General features: G+C 43.1%; 1 protein-coding gene across 1 annotated transcript in view; it reads left to right on the forward strand.

Annotated features, from left to right (window-relative positions):
• Window positions 1-19,576, forward strand: part of PAPPA (pappalysin 1) — a 207,391-nt gene that overhangs the window by 21,157 nt on the left and 166,658 nt on the right. The window contains exons 3-5 of the mRNA XM_058524829.1: window positions 2,111-2,256; window positions 6,615-6,908; window positions 14,557-14,749. Coding sequence (XP_058380812.1) covers window positions 2,111-2,256; window positions 6,615-6,908; window positions 14,557-14,749 — 633 coding nt within the window. The remainder of the gene's footprint in view (window positions 1-2,110; window positions 2,257-6,614; window positions 6,909-14,556; window positions 14,750-19,576) is intronic.

Genomic DNA, 19,576 nt, shown 5'->3' on the forward strand with positions numbered 1-19,576 from the left:
CTAGTCCATCGTAGTAAAGGTGTAGGTTTGTGACTCATGGAAATGCTCTGTGAAGCACCAGGCAGCTGTTCTGAATCCCAGTGTATTAATAAGGAAACTGGGGCCTCATAGGAAAGAAGTGCTGAAACTGAGACTGGGACCTAAATATTTTCACTTTTCTCTTTCCCCACATAAATTCAACTCCATTGACATCTACTGAGTACTTGTCCCTTGTCAAACCCTGTGATCAGAACTGGGTAAACAGAGATAAAAGATGCACATTCCCTGCCCCCAGGGAGCCACAAGCAGTGGTAGATATAGACAGGCGAAGTGATTATTTGGAATGGTGTGATAGCATGTACTGATAGGAGGTAGATGAGTACAGAGATGGTCAAGGAGATGGAGGTGAGGTGGGAATCAGGGAAGTCTTCCTGGAGGAGTGAAACCAGAGCGGACTTTGGGTTTATTCATCAGAGGACAAAATGGGGAGCAGAGTCCCTGACAGAGGGACTAGCACAAGTAAAGGCACTGAGGACAATGCATCATGGTGAGTGCTGCCAACATACAGTTTGAAATTCAAGAGAGGGAACAGAAAGAGATGATGCTAAAGGGGGAAGCAGAGTCTTGAGGCCATGCTTGGGAGCTTGGAGTTTGCTCTTCTACATATAGGGAGGCCCTTCTATGACTCCAGGAGTGAAAGAGAAGGGAACCATCATTAGTGTTCTACTGGCCAGGCTCTGTGCCAACCTCCCATGGAGAGACAGCATTATGAAAAAGGAAAACACTTCCAACTAACTATGTGATCTTAGCAAGGTACGAAGGTTCTTTAAGCCTCTTTTTCCTCCTCTGGAAAATGGGGATAATAATAGTACTTACCTCAGTGTTATTAAGAAGATTAAAGGAGATAATCCTTGTAAAGTCGGACCACATAGAAGGGCCCAACAAACATTAAATATCATTATTCATAGGCTTTATCTCACCTACTACATCAAGCTGTCTGCTTGCTTATCTATGTATGTTTTTATTCATTGAGTCATTTCCAACTTTACTCAAGAAATGATTATCAGCTGCTCACAAGGACCCCTAAGATACATGATGGCGGACATAAAATGGGGCTGAAAGAAAGATAAGAGGGGAGTAAGATGCCTCTCTCTATTTAGAAAATGCTCCGTTGAATGATAAGCCTGTGACTGACCCAAAGCTTTAGCATTTCTGTTCTGATGGGAGAGCCATACACCACAAGGGAAGAGTTCTTATTTATTGAGCACCTAGGATATGCCAGTCTCTTTCCAAAGACCATTTCTTTCTCTCTCCAACATGTGTTTGTTCCCTAGATTAAAGAGCTGACGATTGTAGTAGGGGGAGTTAATTCGCTTTCCAAATATGTCGGTCTACAATGGTGGCCACCCCAAATACAATATCTCTTTCTAGTCTAGTTTACAGACAAAGTAATAGAGGCTTACAGAATGCAGAATCATCTGTGGGAGACAGCATGATGCCTCAGTGAAAAGAGCATAGGTTTCAAGCTAGACAGAATTGGCTTTGAAATACAGTTCTGCAACTTTGGGCAACCTATTTAATCACATTGGACCCCATGTTGCTTATCTTGAAAACAGAACAATAAGACCTTCTTGCAAGGTTGGTATAGAGATGCAAAGCAAGCATCCTAGTGTAGCTCTGTATTTGCCAAATAAATGATCTGAGGTCTGTAGTGAATGAGTGAAATAGGGAAGAAGCCAAGACTAGAATACATGTTGTCTCTTCTACCGTCTGTGTTCTTGATCTATAACCACATTATGTGGGCCTGTCATCAGTCAATATAGCAGAGTCCTTAAGGGCACAGATGTTAACTTTAGATAAATATAGGTTCTAAACTGAACTGTGGTATTTATAAGCCGAGCAACCTTATCAAGTCTCTTAAACTCACAAGGACTTAATTTTCTTATCCTCAAAATGGGATCATCTCCCTTACCTTATAATATTATTGGGGGAAGTCAATGAGGTGATGTTTATCAAGTGCTCAGCAAAGTGCCTGGCACACAGTAGCTCTTCATTAATTGAGGAGTACCTATTATTTGAATGGTGCCTTTTTTGGATGATGATGACAACCAAGGTTCTTTTTCTATTACAGAGCATACTTGGATGTTAATGAACTGAAGAACATTCTTAGACTGGATGGATCAACACACCTCAATATCTTCTTTGCAAACTCCTCGGAGGAGGAATTGGCGGGAGTAGCAACTTGGCCATGGGACAAGGAGGCCCTAATGCACTTAGGTGAGAACTAGAAACTTCTTCATGAGGAAACTGGATTAGTCCAGGAATAAATTTAGTACTGATGATGATAATGATGGGGATCATGATTAGGATGGTGGTGGTGGTAGTGGTGATGGTCAACAACCCATTTATTTATCATTTTTTAATTTTACAAAACTCTTTAGCATTCCTTATCTTTCAACCCTCAAGCAATGCTCTGAAAAATAACACGATACTATTAACTCTGTTCTACCAATGGGGAAACTGAGATCCAGAGAGGGAATGGGGCTTATTCAAGGTCACACACAAGTCAGTGGCAGAGTCACAATTGGAATTCAAGTTTCCAACTCTGTTCGTTGATTGCTTTCTCCTTATACCCCCTGCCTCTTAGTTTATGCAAATATCTTCTCAGCCTGGTAACCACATTATGCTGGCACAGCCAGTCATGGATTGGCTTGAAAGACACCAAAGAGGCAAGAGAAAGTGAGTTTGTAAGAACTCCTTGTCCCTCCATGTTCCACCCACCCACAACACCAGGAACTCTTCTTACATTCAAATTATGCATATCCATAAACAAGACATATGTTTATACAAACCAATCACCAAAAGTCAGAGATGACAATGGTTTCTGAACCAGGCACTGTAAGTAAACATTGCAGTTCTTTAATTTTGATTTTTCCATGCTCTCTCCCAGTACATGTCTATATGTAGACATGCCTTTTTTAACTTGTGCATATTTGAAATCATAGTGTAGATGCAATTATGTGTCCTTTTTTCACTTCATAGTATGGTATCTACATTTTCCCATATTACAGCAATCTTTATGATTACTTCCCGTCTAACTTTTTTCACTTAACATCACAAGAGAAAAGCATCACTCTGAGTTACTTCCATTTATCTAAAGATGAGCTTTTTTAATGGCCATGTAAAATTCCATTGAGCGAGGGCACTACGATTTGTTTAATCATTTTCCCCTTGATAGAATGTTCCTATTATTTACACCAATGAATAGAGATGACTCAGTGAGCATCTCCATCTGAGAATGGTAGAGCTCAGCAAAGTGACATTACTGGATGTTTCTGCATCCTGCCTGGTATCCCAGTGCTACACCCAGAGTCCAGTAGCTACTCTAAATCTACAATCTCTTGGAGATGAGAGACTCTTCAACTTCAAACAAGTAATGCTGAATCAAACTCTAAACTTAGTTTCCTCAAGACTGCTATCATTTCCCAATTGTTTTTAAGAGGAGACCAATTTGTGTGTCTGTGTGTGTGCACACGTGTGTGGTTGTGTAAATAGAAGTAGATACAAAGATAAATATCTAGTCGTTCTCAACCGGGGGGTTTTATCCCCTAGGAGACATTTGGCAACGTCTAAAGATATTTTTGGATTTTACAAATGAGGGAAATGCTACTGCATCTGGTGGGTAGAGGCCAGCAGTGCTGCTAAGTTTCCAACAATGTCCACAAGAAAGAATTACCCAGTCCAAAATATAAGTAGTGCTGAGGTTTAAAAACTTTGAGAGAGATGATGGATGAGTAGACAGACAGATAGACACAGACAGACAGGAGTTGGATAAAAGAGAGTGTGCCAACTTAGGCAAGCTTAAAGATGATCAGCTTATATCGCATGCCTAGTATGATATATGGGAATCGTGCTGGTTCAGAGCCAAAATACATGGTTGTTCTCAGCTGTGACTTCACTTAGCAGTATGGCCTTAGGCAAGTCTCTTTCCTTCCCCAGGTCTCAATTTCCTCAGATTTTTAAATGAATAGGTCAAACTAGACGGCCTGCAAGGACCCTTCTCTGTGCTGAAATTCTCTCCTCTTGGAAAAGCAACCAAAATGGCCCTGATCAGAGTCTTAGAAGGGTTGAATAGCAGGCTTCTAAAGTTAGAGAAAAATACTCCTGATAATTCCACGAATTTCAGAGACTGGCTCAGGACCAGGAATACGGAAGGCTATAAATCCATAGCATGTTATAGTATTTCAGGATGATGTCAGGCTCAAGCTATTTCACCTTTTAAGAGAAGCAATGAAACAGGACTGGGGCCCTGTGTTGTCACTCTGTGAAAAGGGGTGAGTTGGGAGGGGATGAGGTAAAACAAACAGAGCCAGCCTGGACATTAAGTCTGCAATCCTATCATGATCCTTGGAAATACCTGTGGGGTCCTGCCCACACCTCCCCCCCCATTCCTTTTACGTTGAAGCTTCATGGAGAAACAGAGAATCATTGGCACTATTATAGCTGTTTATTTTGGAGCTCACCAGAGATGCAAAGTCACTTTCCCAAGGTCACACAGGCAATGTGAAGCAGAATGAGGATTGCAACCAGTGTCAGGCTAACTCCAGCTGGCATCCAGGCTGCCACCTCCCCATCCTGAGAGGTGTCAATCATAAGCAATTCCTCTGCAAGTAGCCCCAATCAAACTCAATTTATTAGAACCATATTTTTTTTTTTTACCCTCTTTTCCTGCTGTTCCGCCATGATCCCTGGAAAAAGCCTTGGGTGGGAAAGGGATTATGTTTCATATTATGATTGACAGAAAATAATTGAGAGAGATTTCCTGTCTCAATTTCTCTTCCTCCCTGCCTCTGCCTGCCCCTTCTCACACACACGTGCGCGTGCACACACACCCCCACACACCCTCTCATACATCTTTATCTTTGTGCTAGAAGGCTCTGAGCAGTTCAGAATTAATAAACTCCATGACCCCCATGACTGAGCAAGCTCACCCTCCCAGCAGTTGAGTCTGAGATAAAACTCCCCCGACGCAAAACTCCCTCCACGCCTGCTCCAGCCTTCCCAGGACAAATCAACAAGGTCCTGCCTCCTCATCATTCTTTTATAAGATGCTGCTCTGCACTTAAAGTCACTAGTTGCACGGTGCTCAGACCTGAATTTTAACCTTCCCTTAAACACACTTGGATTTTAAAGTTTAAATTTCTCTCTCTACCAGTCTCTATGTGTATCTCCAGTGCCTAAAATGAACGTGGAACAATGCTATCCATTGATGCTACTGAGATCTGTTCACTCTGTCTCCCCAAGCTAAGCAATGCTCTATCTTCTAAGACATGTGGAGGGGGTCATTGCAGACAAGTCATCTGGGGCTCTTGTCAAAATACATATTCTGATTCTGCAGTCTGGTATGGGGCCTGAGATTCTGCATTTCTAATCACCTTCCAGGTAACACACTGAGAAGCAAGTAGTTAGTAAGTAAGGTTATCACTATATGTCACGTGCTATGCTGGCTGCTTCCATGTGGTTAGTTAGACCTCACAAAACTTCCTTAGTTGGGTCGACATTCAGTAAATATTCAACATACGTTGAATGAGATGCCATATTCTGGGACCTATTGTAGGCATTAGCAGTACAACTCAGATTACGAGCCCTGGCTTTGGAATCCAAGCACTGGGTTTCAGATTCCGGCTCCATACTTACTAACTCTTGATCTTGGGTCCGTTACTTCGCCTCTCTGTGAGTCAGTGGCTCTCTCCTGGGGTTGTGAGATGAATGAAGTATGATTATACACATGAAGCACTCAGCACAAGGCCTGAGGATATGTAATAAATGCTTGAGAAACGTTGGCTACTGTGATCACTGTTATAATGGTGAACACAGCATGGTGCTGGACTTCATGAATGTTCACTCTCAGTGAGGACAGAAGCGAAGAAATGGGATGGGGCTGGCCCAGCGGCGAAGTGGTTAAGTGCGCGCACTCTTCTTCCGCGGCCCAGGGTTCGTGTGTTCAGATCCCGGGTGCGCACCGACGCATTGCTTGTCAAGCCGTGCTGTGGCGGTGTCCCATATAAAGTAGAGGAAGATGGGCATGGATGTTAGCCCAGGGCCAGTCTTCCTCAGAAACAAACACACAAAGAAAAAAAGAAGTGAAGAAATGGGATTCAGAGATGGTAATGGACTTGCTCAACGTCCCAGAGTTAGTGAAGGCAAAGTGAGAACTGGAACCAAGGTGTCTGACCATGAGGGCTCCATGGAAACAAAAGCATGTAGAATGTTTGTATACCGGGCATGCAGCAGAAATGTTTACCAGCCCAGAAATCAAAGTCCTTGAATTCTAATCAAGCCACTTCTTTTAAGTAGTTTAAAATCACCTTAGATAAGTTGCCTCATTTCTTTACATATCGGTGTTTTCATTGGAAAAGTGAGCAGATTGCACAAAATGACTTTTGAGACTCCTTCCTACTCCATCGATGATTCATATCACAAGTCATAACAGCTCTCGGGGTAGCGGAGTCATAGGGTGGAGAAGCCTGTGGTTACTTTGGGGAGCACCCCATTTACCCTTGGTTGATTGGGGGATTCCTGAGCCAGGAAGCACAGTGCCCAGCTTGCTTAATGCTCTGGTTTTCCCCTTGCAGGCGGCATTGTCTTGAACCCATCTTTCTACGGCATTCCTGGGCACACCCACACCATGATCCATGAGATCGGGCACAGCCTGGGCCTCTACCACATCTTCCGAGGCATCTCGGAGATCCAGTCTTGCAGCGACCCCTGCATGGAGACAGAGCCCTCCTTTGAGACCGGAGACCTCTGCAGTGACACCAACCCAGCCCCGAAACACAAGTTCTGCGGTGACCCGGGGCCAGGGAATGACACTTGTGGCTTTCATAGCTTCTTCAACACTCCTTTCAACAACTTCATGAGCTACGCAGGTAGGGCCCTACACTCTGCAGGGGGCATGGGGCTGGATGTCAGGCGTGGGCTCCAGTCCTGCCTCAGAGTAGCCTTGAGCAAGCTGCTTAACTTCTCTAAGACTTCTTCATCCCAACAACTCCTCAACCCAAACAATTAAGATAATATTCCTTCCGTGAGCACCTCAGCGGTACAAGAAAGATGTTGCAGCTGAAACCTCCTCGGAACAACGCTTTAGGAAGTTGAATAGGACTGAAAGTCAGGAAACCTGGGTAGAAGATCTAGCTCTGCCACTAGGTCCCTAATGCCATTGAGTCTATCACATCTCCTCTCTGGACCTCACTTTTCTCAAGAAAATTTCTAAAGTTGGACTTGCACTCCAAGATTCCTCCTAGTTTGGCAGCTGTATTTTCCTAAGCTGGTGGTCGTTGAACCTTTTTTTAAAACATAAAACTCTCACACCCTCCTTTACTGTTTTATTACCAAAAAAAAAAGCATGCTTTTGGTTTTGCAAATCTGAAATTATTACATGATAAGATATGTTTTTTCCCAACTGCATAGATGCTATGAAAACCCTTTTTTAAGGACTCGTTCTTTGGGTTCTAGGATGCCCTGAACTTTCCTTTAGCAAATATCAAGGCCACTTCTAGCCCTTATAGCATCTTTGACAAATTAGAACTAGACACCCCTTCCTCAGGGCAGTCACAGCCCTCACCACTGGCCCCTTAAGCCAAGATCCCTTGTGTAAGACACGATTCGCATCATTGCACATGGTACCCCAGCATTAAGTTCTATTAGAACATTCAATTTAGGTGTCTCTTTTCCCAACTGAAACAAGCAAGTTCTGTGAAGGCAGAGATTGCCTCTAATACATCACTGTATTCCCATCATCTAGCATATGGTCTGGTACTTAATAAATGTTTGTTAGGAAGAAAGGTAAGGAGAGGGAGAAGAATGGAGGGAGAGAGGCAGTGAGGGAAGAAAATGAATAAATTCTCTTATAACAGGTATATAAAATTGATTCTTATCAATAACAATATTTCTACTTCTATAAAAGTTTATTGTTCATAAAGGACCTTAACACACACCATCTCATTTAATTCTCACACAAATCTATGGGGTAAGAACTGTCCCCATTTTACAGATGACAATACCGAGGTTCACCAAAAGTCATTTGTCCCAGGTTATACATCTGATGCCAATTATTTTTTTTTTCTCTTCTACTCTTGTGCCACTCTTCAAAAGAGACCTAGCTGATGGTTGGATGGGATACTGAGCAATTTGGGTGGTTTTGTTACTCTGTCTCATAGAGATGCCTTGTGGGGCTGCCCCATGCGGCTCAACGACGGGGTACTATGTTTCCTTCTCCGCTTAAACCAAGGAAGCCCCTCTTCTAACAGTTTTTCATTTCTGTTGGGATTTTGCCTCAGATTGCATTTGAAAAGAGGATTTCCCTGCTGAAACCCAATGAATTCTGTGATCCCCAAAGGGCCTTCCTACTTTCCTATTTGGGCTGATGACCTCTCGGGGCCTCCCCAGTTTAAGGTTCTTATGCTTCGAACCTGAGGTCTCTTGAAGGGTCAGTAACCCATCCTTAGCACCATAAAGAGTCTTTACATTTAGGTCTCTAAAAAAGACCAGAGTGCTGGGTATTTCCTCAAAAGCAGATTCCCACTGGGCTCCCATTCCCAGCCAAGCCGACATCTCACATCCGGTGCCCTGTCCCCTCACACAGCCCTGCTTACGTTTCATTTCTGTAGCACCTTTCCTTGGCCAGCTCAACGCACATGGAAAATAAACAATAACATGGGTTTGGAAGTTTGCCGGCCTCTTAGAGGCCTAGGAGCTGCCACCAGCTACCAGACCCCCATAAACTAAATCTTTTTTTTTGTTCCCCTTTGTACAGATCTAAAGGGTGATTGATTTACTGTTGTTTTTTTAAAGGAACCCCTCAGCTCAGTGACCCATTAACAGCAGAACTAATTCACTGAGCTACGATAACAAACTTACACCCGCAAAAGCATATTCGAGGCGACCACGAGCTTTGAAATGTTTGTTTTCCTTAGGATCTCTGATAGATGAGGTGACAAAAGCAGCTAGATGAAATTCAAAATGCAGAACAAGATTGGGTTCTCAGGGCTGAGGAGAGCGATGCACGGGGGCTCTGCAGTCAAGCCGAGAGGGCGGAGACCTCACTGAGTCCACTGCTGCTAGATCTTTCCTTCCTGGGTGCTTCTTTCTTAGGCTTGGTCATTAGTTGGGTAGAGTCTAGTGCAGTGCTATCTAATAGAACTTTCTGCAAAATGGACGTGTTCTGTGTCTTGGCTGTCCAGTATGGTAACCATTAGCCATATATGGCTATTGAGCCCTTGAAATGTGGCTAGTAAGACTAAGGAACTCAATTGTTAGTCTTACGTAATTTTAATTAATTTAAATTAAATAACCACACGTGGCTGGTGGCTACCATATCGGTTAGTGCAGTACAATAATTACTAAGTGCCTATGATATGCCAGACACCATGTGAGACAGTTCATAGGTTTGTCTCATAAAATCCTCAGGATAACCCAATGAGGTAAGTGCTATTATCACACCCATTTTACGGATGCAGGAAGTGTGGTTTAGGTAGCTTAAATAGCTTGCCCAGGGTCACACAGCAACAAGGCAAGCCTTTCTTACTGCAGAGCCTGTGGTATTAATCAATAATTATTTGGTTCCCTTTCTGATACTGGGGAAGGTTGAGAGCATCCCAAGTACTCAGATCAAGCAGGCACCAGGCAGGTGATGGGAGCAAGCCTAGTTGAGCACAGGCGAGTATGGTCACACTGCACTGTTAGATAAACCCTGTGCAGATACAGGAACAGCAGCCTGGAATCCAATTCCTGAAGATAATAGGCCATAGGGAGCCCACAAAGAGCATCCTCCAGTAAGGGCCTCCTCAAGAGTGTGGAAACCAGGCCTTCTCCAGGCTATGGGCACAAGTGTCTTGTTCTCATCTTTCTGTGTCAGAACCTTTTAACATGCACATACGCTTTGACCCAGCAATCCCACCTCTAAGGAATATACCCTAAGGAAACAAATCAGTTGATGTGCTTAAAGATTTAGTCCTAAGCATGTTCTTAGCAATGTTCATTCTCCAAATATTAATTAGGCATTTACCACCTGCCAAGCATAGAAGAAAAATGCTTCTAGGTGTAAAAACCTGGAAACTGCTGGGGCCGGCCCTGTGGCTTAGCGGTTAAGTGCGCGCACTCCGCTAATGGCGGCCCGGGTTCGGATCCCGGGCGCGCACCGACGTGCCACTTGTCCAGCCATGCTGAGGCTGCGTCCCACATAGAGCAACTAGAAGGATGTGCAACTATGACATACAACTATCTATTGGGGCTTTGGGGAGAAAGAGGATGAGTGTTGGCAATAGATGTTAGCTCAGAGCCGGTCTTCCTCAGCAAAAAGAGGAGGAATGGCATGGATGTTAGCTCAGGGCTGATCTTCCTCACAAAAAAAAAAAAAAATTGGAAACTGCTTACAGCCCAAAGAGAACGGATTGCTGAAATAAGTCACAAGGCATCCATATGATACAACATTATGTGGCTGCTAAAGATGATACAGAAGACGATTGAGGGGAGAAAAAGAAGCAGAGTAACGTAGTGGTTCAGAACATGAAATGTGGAGGCGGGGACCAAACTTAAATCCTTCATGTGCTAGCCTTTGACACCAGGCGAGTTACTGCTCCTCTCTCAACCTCTGTTACTCCGTCTATAGCATGGAGGATAATTACGCTTACCTGTGTAACCATACAGGTGAAGGACTTAGAACTGTCCTTGGTACCATAACTAGTGCTCAATAAATGACACTTAGTAGGATTATTTGTTAACTCTTTAATGTGAACACAGTCCAGAGCCTTATGTATAGTGTCAGACCTGGTATATATATCATATATATATAACTATATATGTAGATAAATATATAAATATTTATAAACATATATTAAATATAAATGCATTTATATGTGATATATATGCTTGTGATGATGAGAATTATAGATATTCACATATACATATACATGTACACTAAATATTAATTGTGTTATCTCTAGGTAATAAGTTTAGGGTGATATTTATTTCTGTATAACAATTTTGGCATATTCCAAATGTTCTACAGTGGATATAATCATTTATTGTTATTACTGTTATAATCATTATTTTTCAAACAACAAAAAAGCAGGGACTTTTAGAAAGGGCAACTCAGTAATTCATGCACTAGGCATGGGTTAGGTTGTTAACTGCTCTCCTCAGCTTTAGGAGATAGGTAGCCTCATTATTCCCTACGTTACAGTGGGTGAAGGGGAGGCTGTCAGGGGTCAACATTTTGCCCAAGTTCCAGAGGGAGTGGAGGCACCAAGTCCATGCCCTGAACAGCCTTCATGCTCTGTGGCCTCCCAGCTGCAGATGGAGATGTGTTCCTGAGAGCAGAGTTCAGTGAGCAAAATCAGGACACGACATCAATAGCATGGGGACGATGCAGTCTCCCAGGGTACGGAAATCCTGCAAGCCCTTCCTGCTTAGGGACAAGATGGGGACAGAAGAACAAGGTGAGCCTGGCTGGTCCTGGAAACCGGGATCAAGTAGCCACGGATGTCAGGAGGGGAAGGGTGTGGAGGCAGGAAGCCAAGAGGGGCTGGCTCTAGACATTAGCTGATTGAAACATAGCATTTGTGATAAACGGAAAACCCTTTGGTACCTCTCCCAAGATTCTGATAGCAGCTAAGTCTCTAAGTGATGGACCCTGGGACAGACATTTTCTGACTTCATCTTTGAAGTTCAGATATCTCCCTGTTCCACTACCAGGTTCTATCACCCACCTTTTTTTCAAACTCTTTTTTATTGATAAACATGGAAATGGCTCATTTTTAAGTTACAAAAGGAAAATACACTTTTTTTGGGAAAAGAAAAGCAAACAAATCAGAGTGTATAGAGAAAAAAATACTCTTTTTCTTCTCCATTCATCTTGATAAACGCTTTATGTGCTCCAGCCCATTGAATCCTCACAACTCTGTGTAGTGGGGTTGATTTAATGTCCTCGATTTATACATGAGGGATCTGGGTTTTAAAGTTACTTCCTTCTTTTGGTAATGACTGATTCATATTCTAGTCTATGCATGTGCCTTAATGTATGCAGTGATCCCCCTATTACTGTGTTATTTCTAATATTTTTACTATGTAAATGATGCTTCAAAAAACATCTCTGTACATATGTTTCCTGTGTTTATTCATGAATATCTACTAGTGAATTTCTAATTGTGATATTGCTAGATCAAAGAGAATGAACATTTTATGTTCCTTTTTTTTTTGCTTCCAGTTTTGCAACACTCACACACACAAGTGCACACACACACAAGAACTGTCCCAATCGTGAGACAGTGAGCATGTATTATGGTTCTTGGTGCTCCACTCTCCTTCACCCTCAGCCATGTTCTGAGATCATCATTTCCACTTTACAGATGGGGAAACTGAGGCATTGACAGTGTGAAATCACTTGCCCATTTGACTCCAGATCCTTCGTGCACTAATCTAGCTATGTAGCCCAATTTCCTTAGCCGTCATACCCTTCTCCTGCCTCTAACCTATTCAGTGGCTTGTCCAAGGCTTTCAGGATGAAGTGCAAAGTTCACAGTAACAAAGAAAAACATACCCAATGATCTGGCCCTTCTCAGACTGAGAAGTTTAGACTCTACTCTCCAGGCAATGGGGAGCCATAGAATGTTTGGTATCCAAGGAGTTACATAGCGGCATCTGGGCTTGAGAGAGACTTATGCAACTAGTCCCTCTTTCATAGTGCTTGCTAAGGGACACCAGCCTCTTCCACTTCCTCCAAATATACGAAAGACATCCCCAGGGTACTGGAAAGGAGACTGTCAAAAATTACTAAGGGGAACAGAGGCAGCTTCTGTGTATAACCTCCTTGCACCCCTGTCCCTTCCCCAAGCTGGATTCCCAAGGTCACGTGCACTGCCCAGCACTCGCCCAAACTTATTTTCTGTTTGTTTGATAAGGGGAAGTGTGTTTATGCTGCAGGATTCCCAGTGCTGGGTTTATTTTAAGAACAGGCGAGCTCGGGGCTCCTCTGTCTGGGCCCCAGCTGCGGAAACCCTGACCAGGCTGACACCTCTAGGAAGTGGTGTTTTTGGAAACCAAGCCAAAACAATGTCTTGCCCTGCCTCTGGGGCAGCTGAATAAAGCTGTTGGAGGGAGAGACGGGAGGCAAGCTTCTTCCTTGGGGGACAAGTCTTGGGTCACGGCCTTTAGTTGGCATCATAGAAAAGAGAGAGTAGGACTGAAGGTCATTAGATTTTAAGACATTTAAGAGATTGTCTTCCAGCCTCCTCAGGCTCAGGCTCAACTCCTGTTTATCAAGCACCTGCAGGATACTTTACCCATACAAGGTCTCATTTACACTCAGCAAGACGCTCTCATATTGATTAGAAGCCTGGCCTTGGAGTCATGACTGCCCAGGTTTGAATCTCAGATCTGTCCCTAGCTCTGTGATGTTAAAAAAGTTGCTTACACTCTCTCAGCCTCAATTTCCTCCTCTGTAAACTGGAGAAAATAATAGTATTTACTCCAACAACAGTGGGAGAGTTAAATGTGTCCAGAGCACAGTACACCATGCCTGGCTCATGCTACGCACACAGTAAATGTCCCAATGACAATACTGTGCAGAAGGGGTCATTGTCCTCGTATTCCCAGCATGGACACTGACCCTCGATTCTTCCTAGGTCAGCCTGACTCTGGCCTGCACTCGCCACAGAGGACGCCGTGCCTCTGTGGTCCCCCAGCTCCCTGTCTTGCAATCCCTCAACCGTCTTTCCTAATCTTAGCCATGCAATCTGGTTGACCTCAAGGATCTCCTTCTACAGAAGCCTTTCTGGGTCACCCTCCTTCCACAACATGCTGTCTCCTGTTCATCGGCGGTCAGCATCACAGACTTTAGCGGCCTTGTAATGACCTTGACTCATACAACAAACTGGCCTTCTCTCTATAATAGACTGGTAACTCTTCAAGGGCAGGAATGTTTTAAGTTTCCTCTTTCTGTGGCCCTTGGCACTGAGCAGGGAATATGTAATAGACGCTCAGAAGGTTTGTTTAAAGGACAACATTACTGCATCAGTAAATAGCAGAGTGAATGAATGAGTGGATGAGAAAATGTGTGGACCGAGTGAAGGAGCAAATGAACATATAAAAGAATGAGTGAATGAGTGAGTGAATAAACAAGTAAATGAATGAATGAATGAGAGATATTGAATGAGTGGTAAGGGAGGGAAGGAATAAGGGGATGTATGACTCACTGACCAGAGGATTCAGGGCCCATGGAGAGCAGCTTGTCTTGCCCTTGTCCTGGGCCATGACCTGTGGGCTGCTCCCTCTCCAGTCTCGAATGTACTTTGTCTGTTCCGTCCAGCCTCACCTTCCTCCTGTTCCCTCTCACCTGCCTCCAGAAGTGTGACTACCCTAGTTTGTTCACAGACCATTAACTCTTGAGCACTGGGAGAGGCCAGCTCTGAGTTGGCCGGGACTGGGGTGTTGGTTCTCCGGCCTCCAGGAGACGTCACAATTCTTTCACATGCCCGCCTGTGCAGCCAGGTTCTTATCTCTGTCTCTGCCTGCTTGCAGATGACGACTGCACGGACTCCTTCACGCCCAATCAAGTCGCCAGAATGCACTGTTACCTGGACCTGGTGTACCAGAGCTGGCAGCCCTCCAGAAAGCCGGCGCCTATCGCCCTCGCCCCCCAGATCGTGGGCCACACGACTGACTCCGTGAGGCTGGAGTGGTTCCCGCCCATCGACGGCCACTTCTTTGAAAGGTGAGTGTGGCCTATGAAGTGTTGATCCTTCTCTCTCTCTCCTGCCAAGAAGAAGGAAACTTGGAAGGGAAGCGGCCTTGGAGAGGGATTTTGCTGTGTTCTTTGTCCTTTCTCTTATTCAATAGCTGTCCCCACCACCTAGCTCAGGCACTGGTCCATCTAGGCACATTGTAAATTGGGGGGTCAGGGAGTAAACGAATGATGGCTAGTGGAAATTAATAAGTAATAATACATATTTTAAGTGAAGGAATGTTTAGCTTTATTTTATTATTAAAAACCTAGAAAATTCTATTGCCAGAACCTCCTCTGGAATGGAGGTCCTGGTCTCATCTCCATGAGCTCAGCAGTTGAAATTGCCTCTAGTTAATGGGAAAACACCTTCATATACATATTATATATGATATGAATGTGTATATATGTGTACATGTATATATGCACATATTCATATATTATACGTAAATACACATGCATGTATATAATATGTATAATTAGAATCTTTGACTGTGCCCAGTGTTTCTTTGTAGAACTGAAGGTGGAATTTTCAGAAGACCAGGGAATGATAAACCAAGACACAAGATACCTCAGTTCTACTCCCCTGTCTGTTACTTACTAGCTGTGTGGCTTTGAGGAAGTCACTTCCCCTCCCTGAGTCTTATTATCCTTCCCTGAAAAGTAAGTCTAATGATGCCTCAGTGTCCGGGAGGTGGAGACCTGAATCAAACAGACTCTTGTGGTGCCTTTCAGCATCAAGACCCCCTGAGGGGCTCAGGCTTTAAGGGAACCAGATTTTAACGGGTCATGAAAACAGACTAGTTTGTTGACATCTAGTTTGGAACTTAGCTATTATTTAGGGCTTATTAGTATATTGCCTTCCTCAGCCCTTCTTGGGGATGCTTTATCCAATAATGATGATATAACATTGATGATGCTGAAAATAATAACCAGCTAATGATTAATTAATAGTACTTAATGGTTGTGGTTTCTGCCCTTTATCAAGTGCTTACCCTGTGTCAGATCCTGTACTAAATTCTTTGTATACAGAGTCTCATTTAACCTTTCCAGTAACTCTATAAATAGAGAATCACCTTTTTCATTTGCCGGATAAGGCGGGAATTGGAGCTGAAAGAGGCTGAGATTTGACCAAGAGCCCACAGAAGGTGCTGGGGGCCAGGGTCCAACTCACATTTTACAATATCTTGTCTCGGGCTCCCATGAGCTTTCCTTAAGTCCTTCCAAAACTCGAATAATGAAGGAAGTGTTCCCCCTAACCTCAAAAGAGCCACAGAAGTTGGCAAGGAGCTCTCATTTACAAGTGTGTGTGTATGGATGTGTGTGTGTATGCGTGTCTGTGCGTTTTGTGTGTATATAAAAATATATAAGACCATGGCACTACATTAAATTTGGGCTCTAATTTCCCACAATACCATCAGTCCCTGAATCTCGAACCTTCATTTGGCAGCTGAGTGAATGTGATCAAGGGGGTAGGAAATGCTTTCCCTAGGCTCTCTGTAGAAACCCCCCTTCCCCTACCCCACCACCCTCACTGGGAGCTCAAAGCTGGGTTTGGGAAACCTCATGTGACACTTCAGAGCAGGCTTTCCAGCAGCCCGTAGATTTATTTATTTTTTCTGTGGCGATGAGACGTATCAGACTCTTGGTCAAGCCTTGGCCTCAATTCCACTTAAAAATGGAAGTTTTGTAAGTGAAGCTTCCTGTGTATGTATTCAATTTGTATTTCATAAAGCAGTTATTGTCCATTAAATAAATACCATCTGATTGTTGGAAATCTATTGGAGGGTTAATTGTTGTGTAATGAGATATGTCTCTATTACATAGTGCCCTCAGCTTCAATCAATATGTTTTTAATAACCTATAGTCTGTTGGTACTTGAGGCTCATATAATAGCTATTCTGTTCAGTCTAAGATTTCATAACGGAGTTATCATATGTTAAATTAAAACTGACATTTTAGAAACATGTCTAATTAGGGTTAACAGCTACGTAGACCATAGTTTATGGCTAAAGGAAGTCGGTCCACAAGTTCGATAAATTGTTGTAAAGAAATGGAACTATCACTCTCCCATACACACAGTTTATACTTGTGTAAATTGGCTTTTAGTACAAAGTGCACAAGCTTTGATGTCATACTGTCTGTGTTCTTTTCTCAGCTTCCCCACTCCTAATCTATAGGAACTTGGGTAAGCCGTCTCACCTTTCTGGTCTTCTATGACCCTCTGAGTCTTCTTTCATAAAGAAGGTGATAATCGTGCCTACTTCATCTGGCTTTTGTGGGGAATTCAACAAGATGACATCTGTGATGTGCCTATCACACATGCTCTATGTTCAAGAAATATTAGCTCCCATCTTGTACAAAGTTTTCCAGAGCTGTTTAGCTACTTGAAAATTCTCTTTCCCTGCAAAATCTCTGGAGTTTTCCACTACATCCATCAATGCCAACCTCTCGCCCCTGGCCGTTCCTCATGTCCTCCTGCTGTTCCTCACATCTGTGGTCTAAGAGAATACAAGGGTTTTCCTTAAAAAAACATATTCAGATCCTCCCACAGCCTGTGTCCTCACACATGGGCAACTGAATAAATAATTCAAGGCCACCCCTGGCTTTTCTAACTCCTTTATTTTTATCTGCCTTGCAAACATGTGTTGACTGGATGGTTCCAGTTGTCTGAACAGTCAACTGTGGTGTAGCAGAAAGAGCACTGGACTGGGAACCAAGATACCTGGGTCTGGAGTCTTTGTGACATCATCCATTTCTTCTTCCTCTTCAGCCTTAGTTTTCTGATCTGTAGGTCAAAGGGAATCTAGCCTTTCTCAGCCAAGATTCCTCTTCCAAATCTCAGAACACAGAATATTTTGTCAATTCTCCAAGAGTGGTATATAACTAGTACCATTCTTGCAATAAGAAAGAAGTTAATTCATCCATGGATGCCTTACAGAAGCATTGTCCAATAGGACTTTCTGGAGTAATGGCAATGGTGTGTGTCTGCACTGTCCAATATGGTAGCCTTTAGCCAACTGTGGCTATGGAATGCTTGAAATGTGACAAGTGTGACTAAGGAACTGAATTTCTAAATTTATTTAATTTTAATTATTTTAAATTTAAATAGCCACATGGGGCTGGTGGCTACTGTATTGGACAGCACAGACTTGGAGCTTTAAGCTTTGATTCTCATGGAACCTGGGTAAGAAAGATGATCTCTTCCAGTATTAGTATCATATGCTTCTATGATTTCAGTGTGTGTGTGTGTGTGTGTGTGTGTGTGTGTGTGTGTGTGTGTAGATAGAGGTGCCCATAAAAATCAAATAAATAAAAAATCAAAGGTAAGAAACACATATTATATACTCTCTGGATGTGCTGGATTTACCGTCTGATTTTGGTAAAGCCCATGTTGACTCTGTGACTTTCCTAGCTATGACCTTGATGTGATTACTTGGTACTCTTGATCCTGAGTTTCCTAATCTGTAAAATGGGAATGTCACCCACCACACCCAGAATCACACTATTGCTTTTTAGTTGCTGGCTTTGCTTTGACTTTTGTTCTTCTCTCCCCAATCCATTCTTTGTTCAGAATTCAGCCTGATCTTTTAAAAATGTGAATCACATCATGTCACTCCCTGTCTTACAACCCTCTGGTGGCTTCCCATTATTTTATGTATAATCTACATGTGGTCTGCAGGACTGTCACTGATCTGGCCCTTGCCTGCTTATCCAACTGCCTCTCTTACTGCTCTTTCCTTCATTGGTGATTCCTGCAACTCAGGTTTCTTTCAGGATCCCTCTGGACCAAGCCCTTTTTTCCTGCTTAGGTCCTTTACATACCTTGAGACTGCACCTACAATGCTTTACATCCACCCTTTGTGTTATCCTTTAGGTCTCACCATAAATGGCATCCCCTCACTGAGGTCTTCCGTGACTGGTCCAATCTTAATTAGCCCAGCGTGCCCCACCCCCCTTATTCTCTCCTGTATCATCCATTTACTTTCCTTCGGAACTTACTGAATCTTTAATTTTGTATCTGTTTACCTGTTTGTTTCTAGACTATTGCCTCCACCAGACTGCAAGTTCTGTGACAGTGGGTACCACATCTAATTTACTCACTGTTGGTAGTCAATGTCTAGTACTTGTACTGTGCTAGCTACCAGAGGCTGTTCAATGACTAGCCACTGAATGAATAGATGAAACAATGAAGGAACACATGAATTAATGATTGAACATGAGGGAATGCACTTTGTGGAGCTCTGTGCAAACAAGGCACATTTACTGTCAGGTAGATAATGGTTTATTCACTCATCAAAGTATTTATTGGGAACCTAGGATGTGTCAAGAACTCAGTGAAGTGCAGGTGACTATATGCATATCATCCAAAATAAAGCATCTCGAGAAATAGAAAGAAAGGCTCAATGGCCATTAAGATCAGTGTGGTTCCTGATTCCATCCCAGGATGTTTGTGATCTCATTGTAATCATAAAGTCAGTCATGTGACTCAGAGTCATGCACAGATTGTGGTCATTGTAATGGAACTCTGCCCTCCAGATGGTGCTGAGGAAGTTTCTCTCTCCGCTCCTCATTCCCTGCCTACAGGTATATTTGTATAATTAATATTATTGCTAGTTCAGAAGTAACTCATATGTATTCAAAATATATAGAAAATTCAGAAAACTAGAATGAATAAAAATGGGGGGGAATCATCCTATCTTCCACCACCCAGAAATTACAGCCAATAATATTTTGTCACATTAAGGTTAATTGAACAGAATTGAGATGCTACTGTAGATTCAGTTTTGAATATGACTTTTTCGCTTAACATTATAG

This window comes from Diceros bicornis, chromosome 28 (genome assembly GCF_020826845.1).
Source record: "Diceros bicornis minor isolate mBicDic1 chromosome 28, mDicBic1.mat.cur, whole genome shotgun sequence".
Lineage (NCBI taxonomy): Eukaryota > Metazoa > Chordata > Mammalia > Perissodactyla > Rhinocerotidae > Diceros > Diceros bicornis.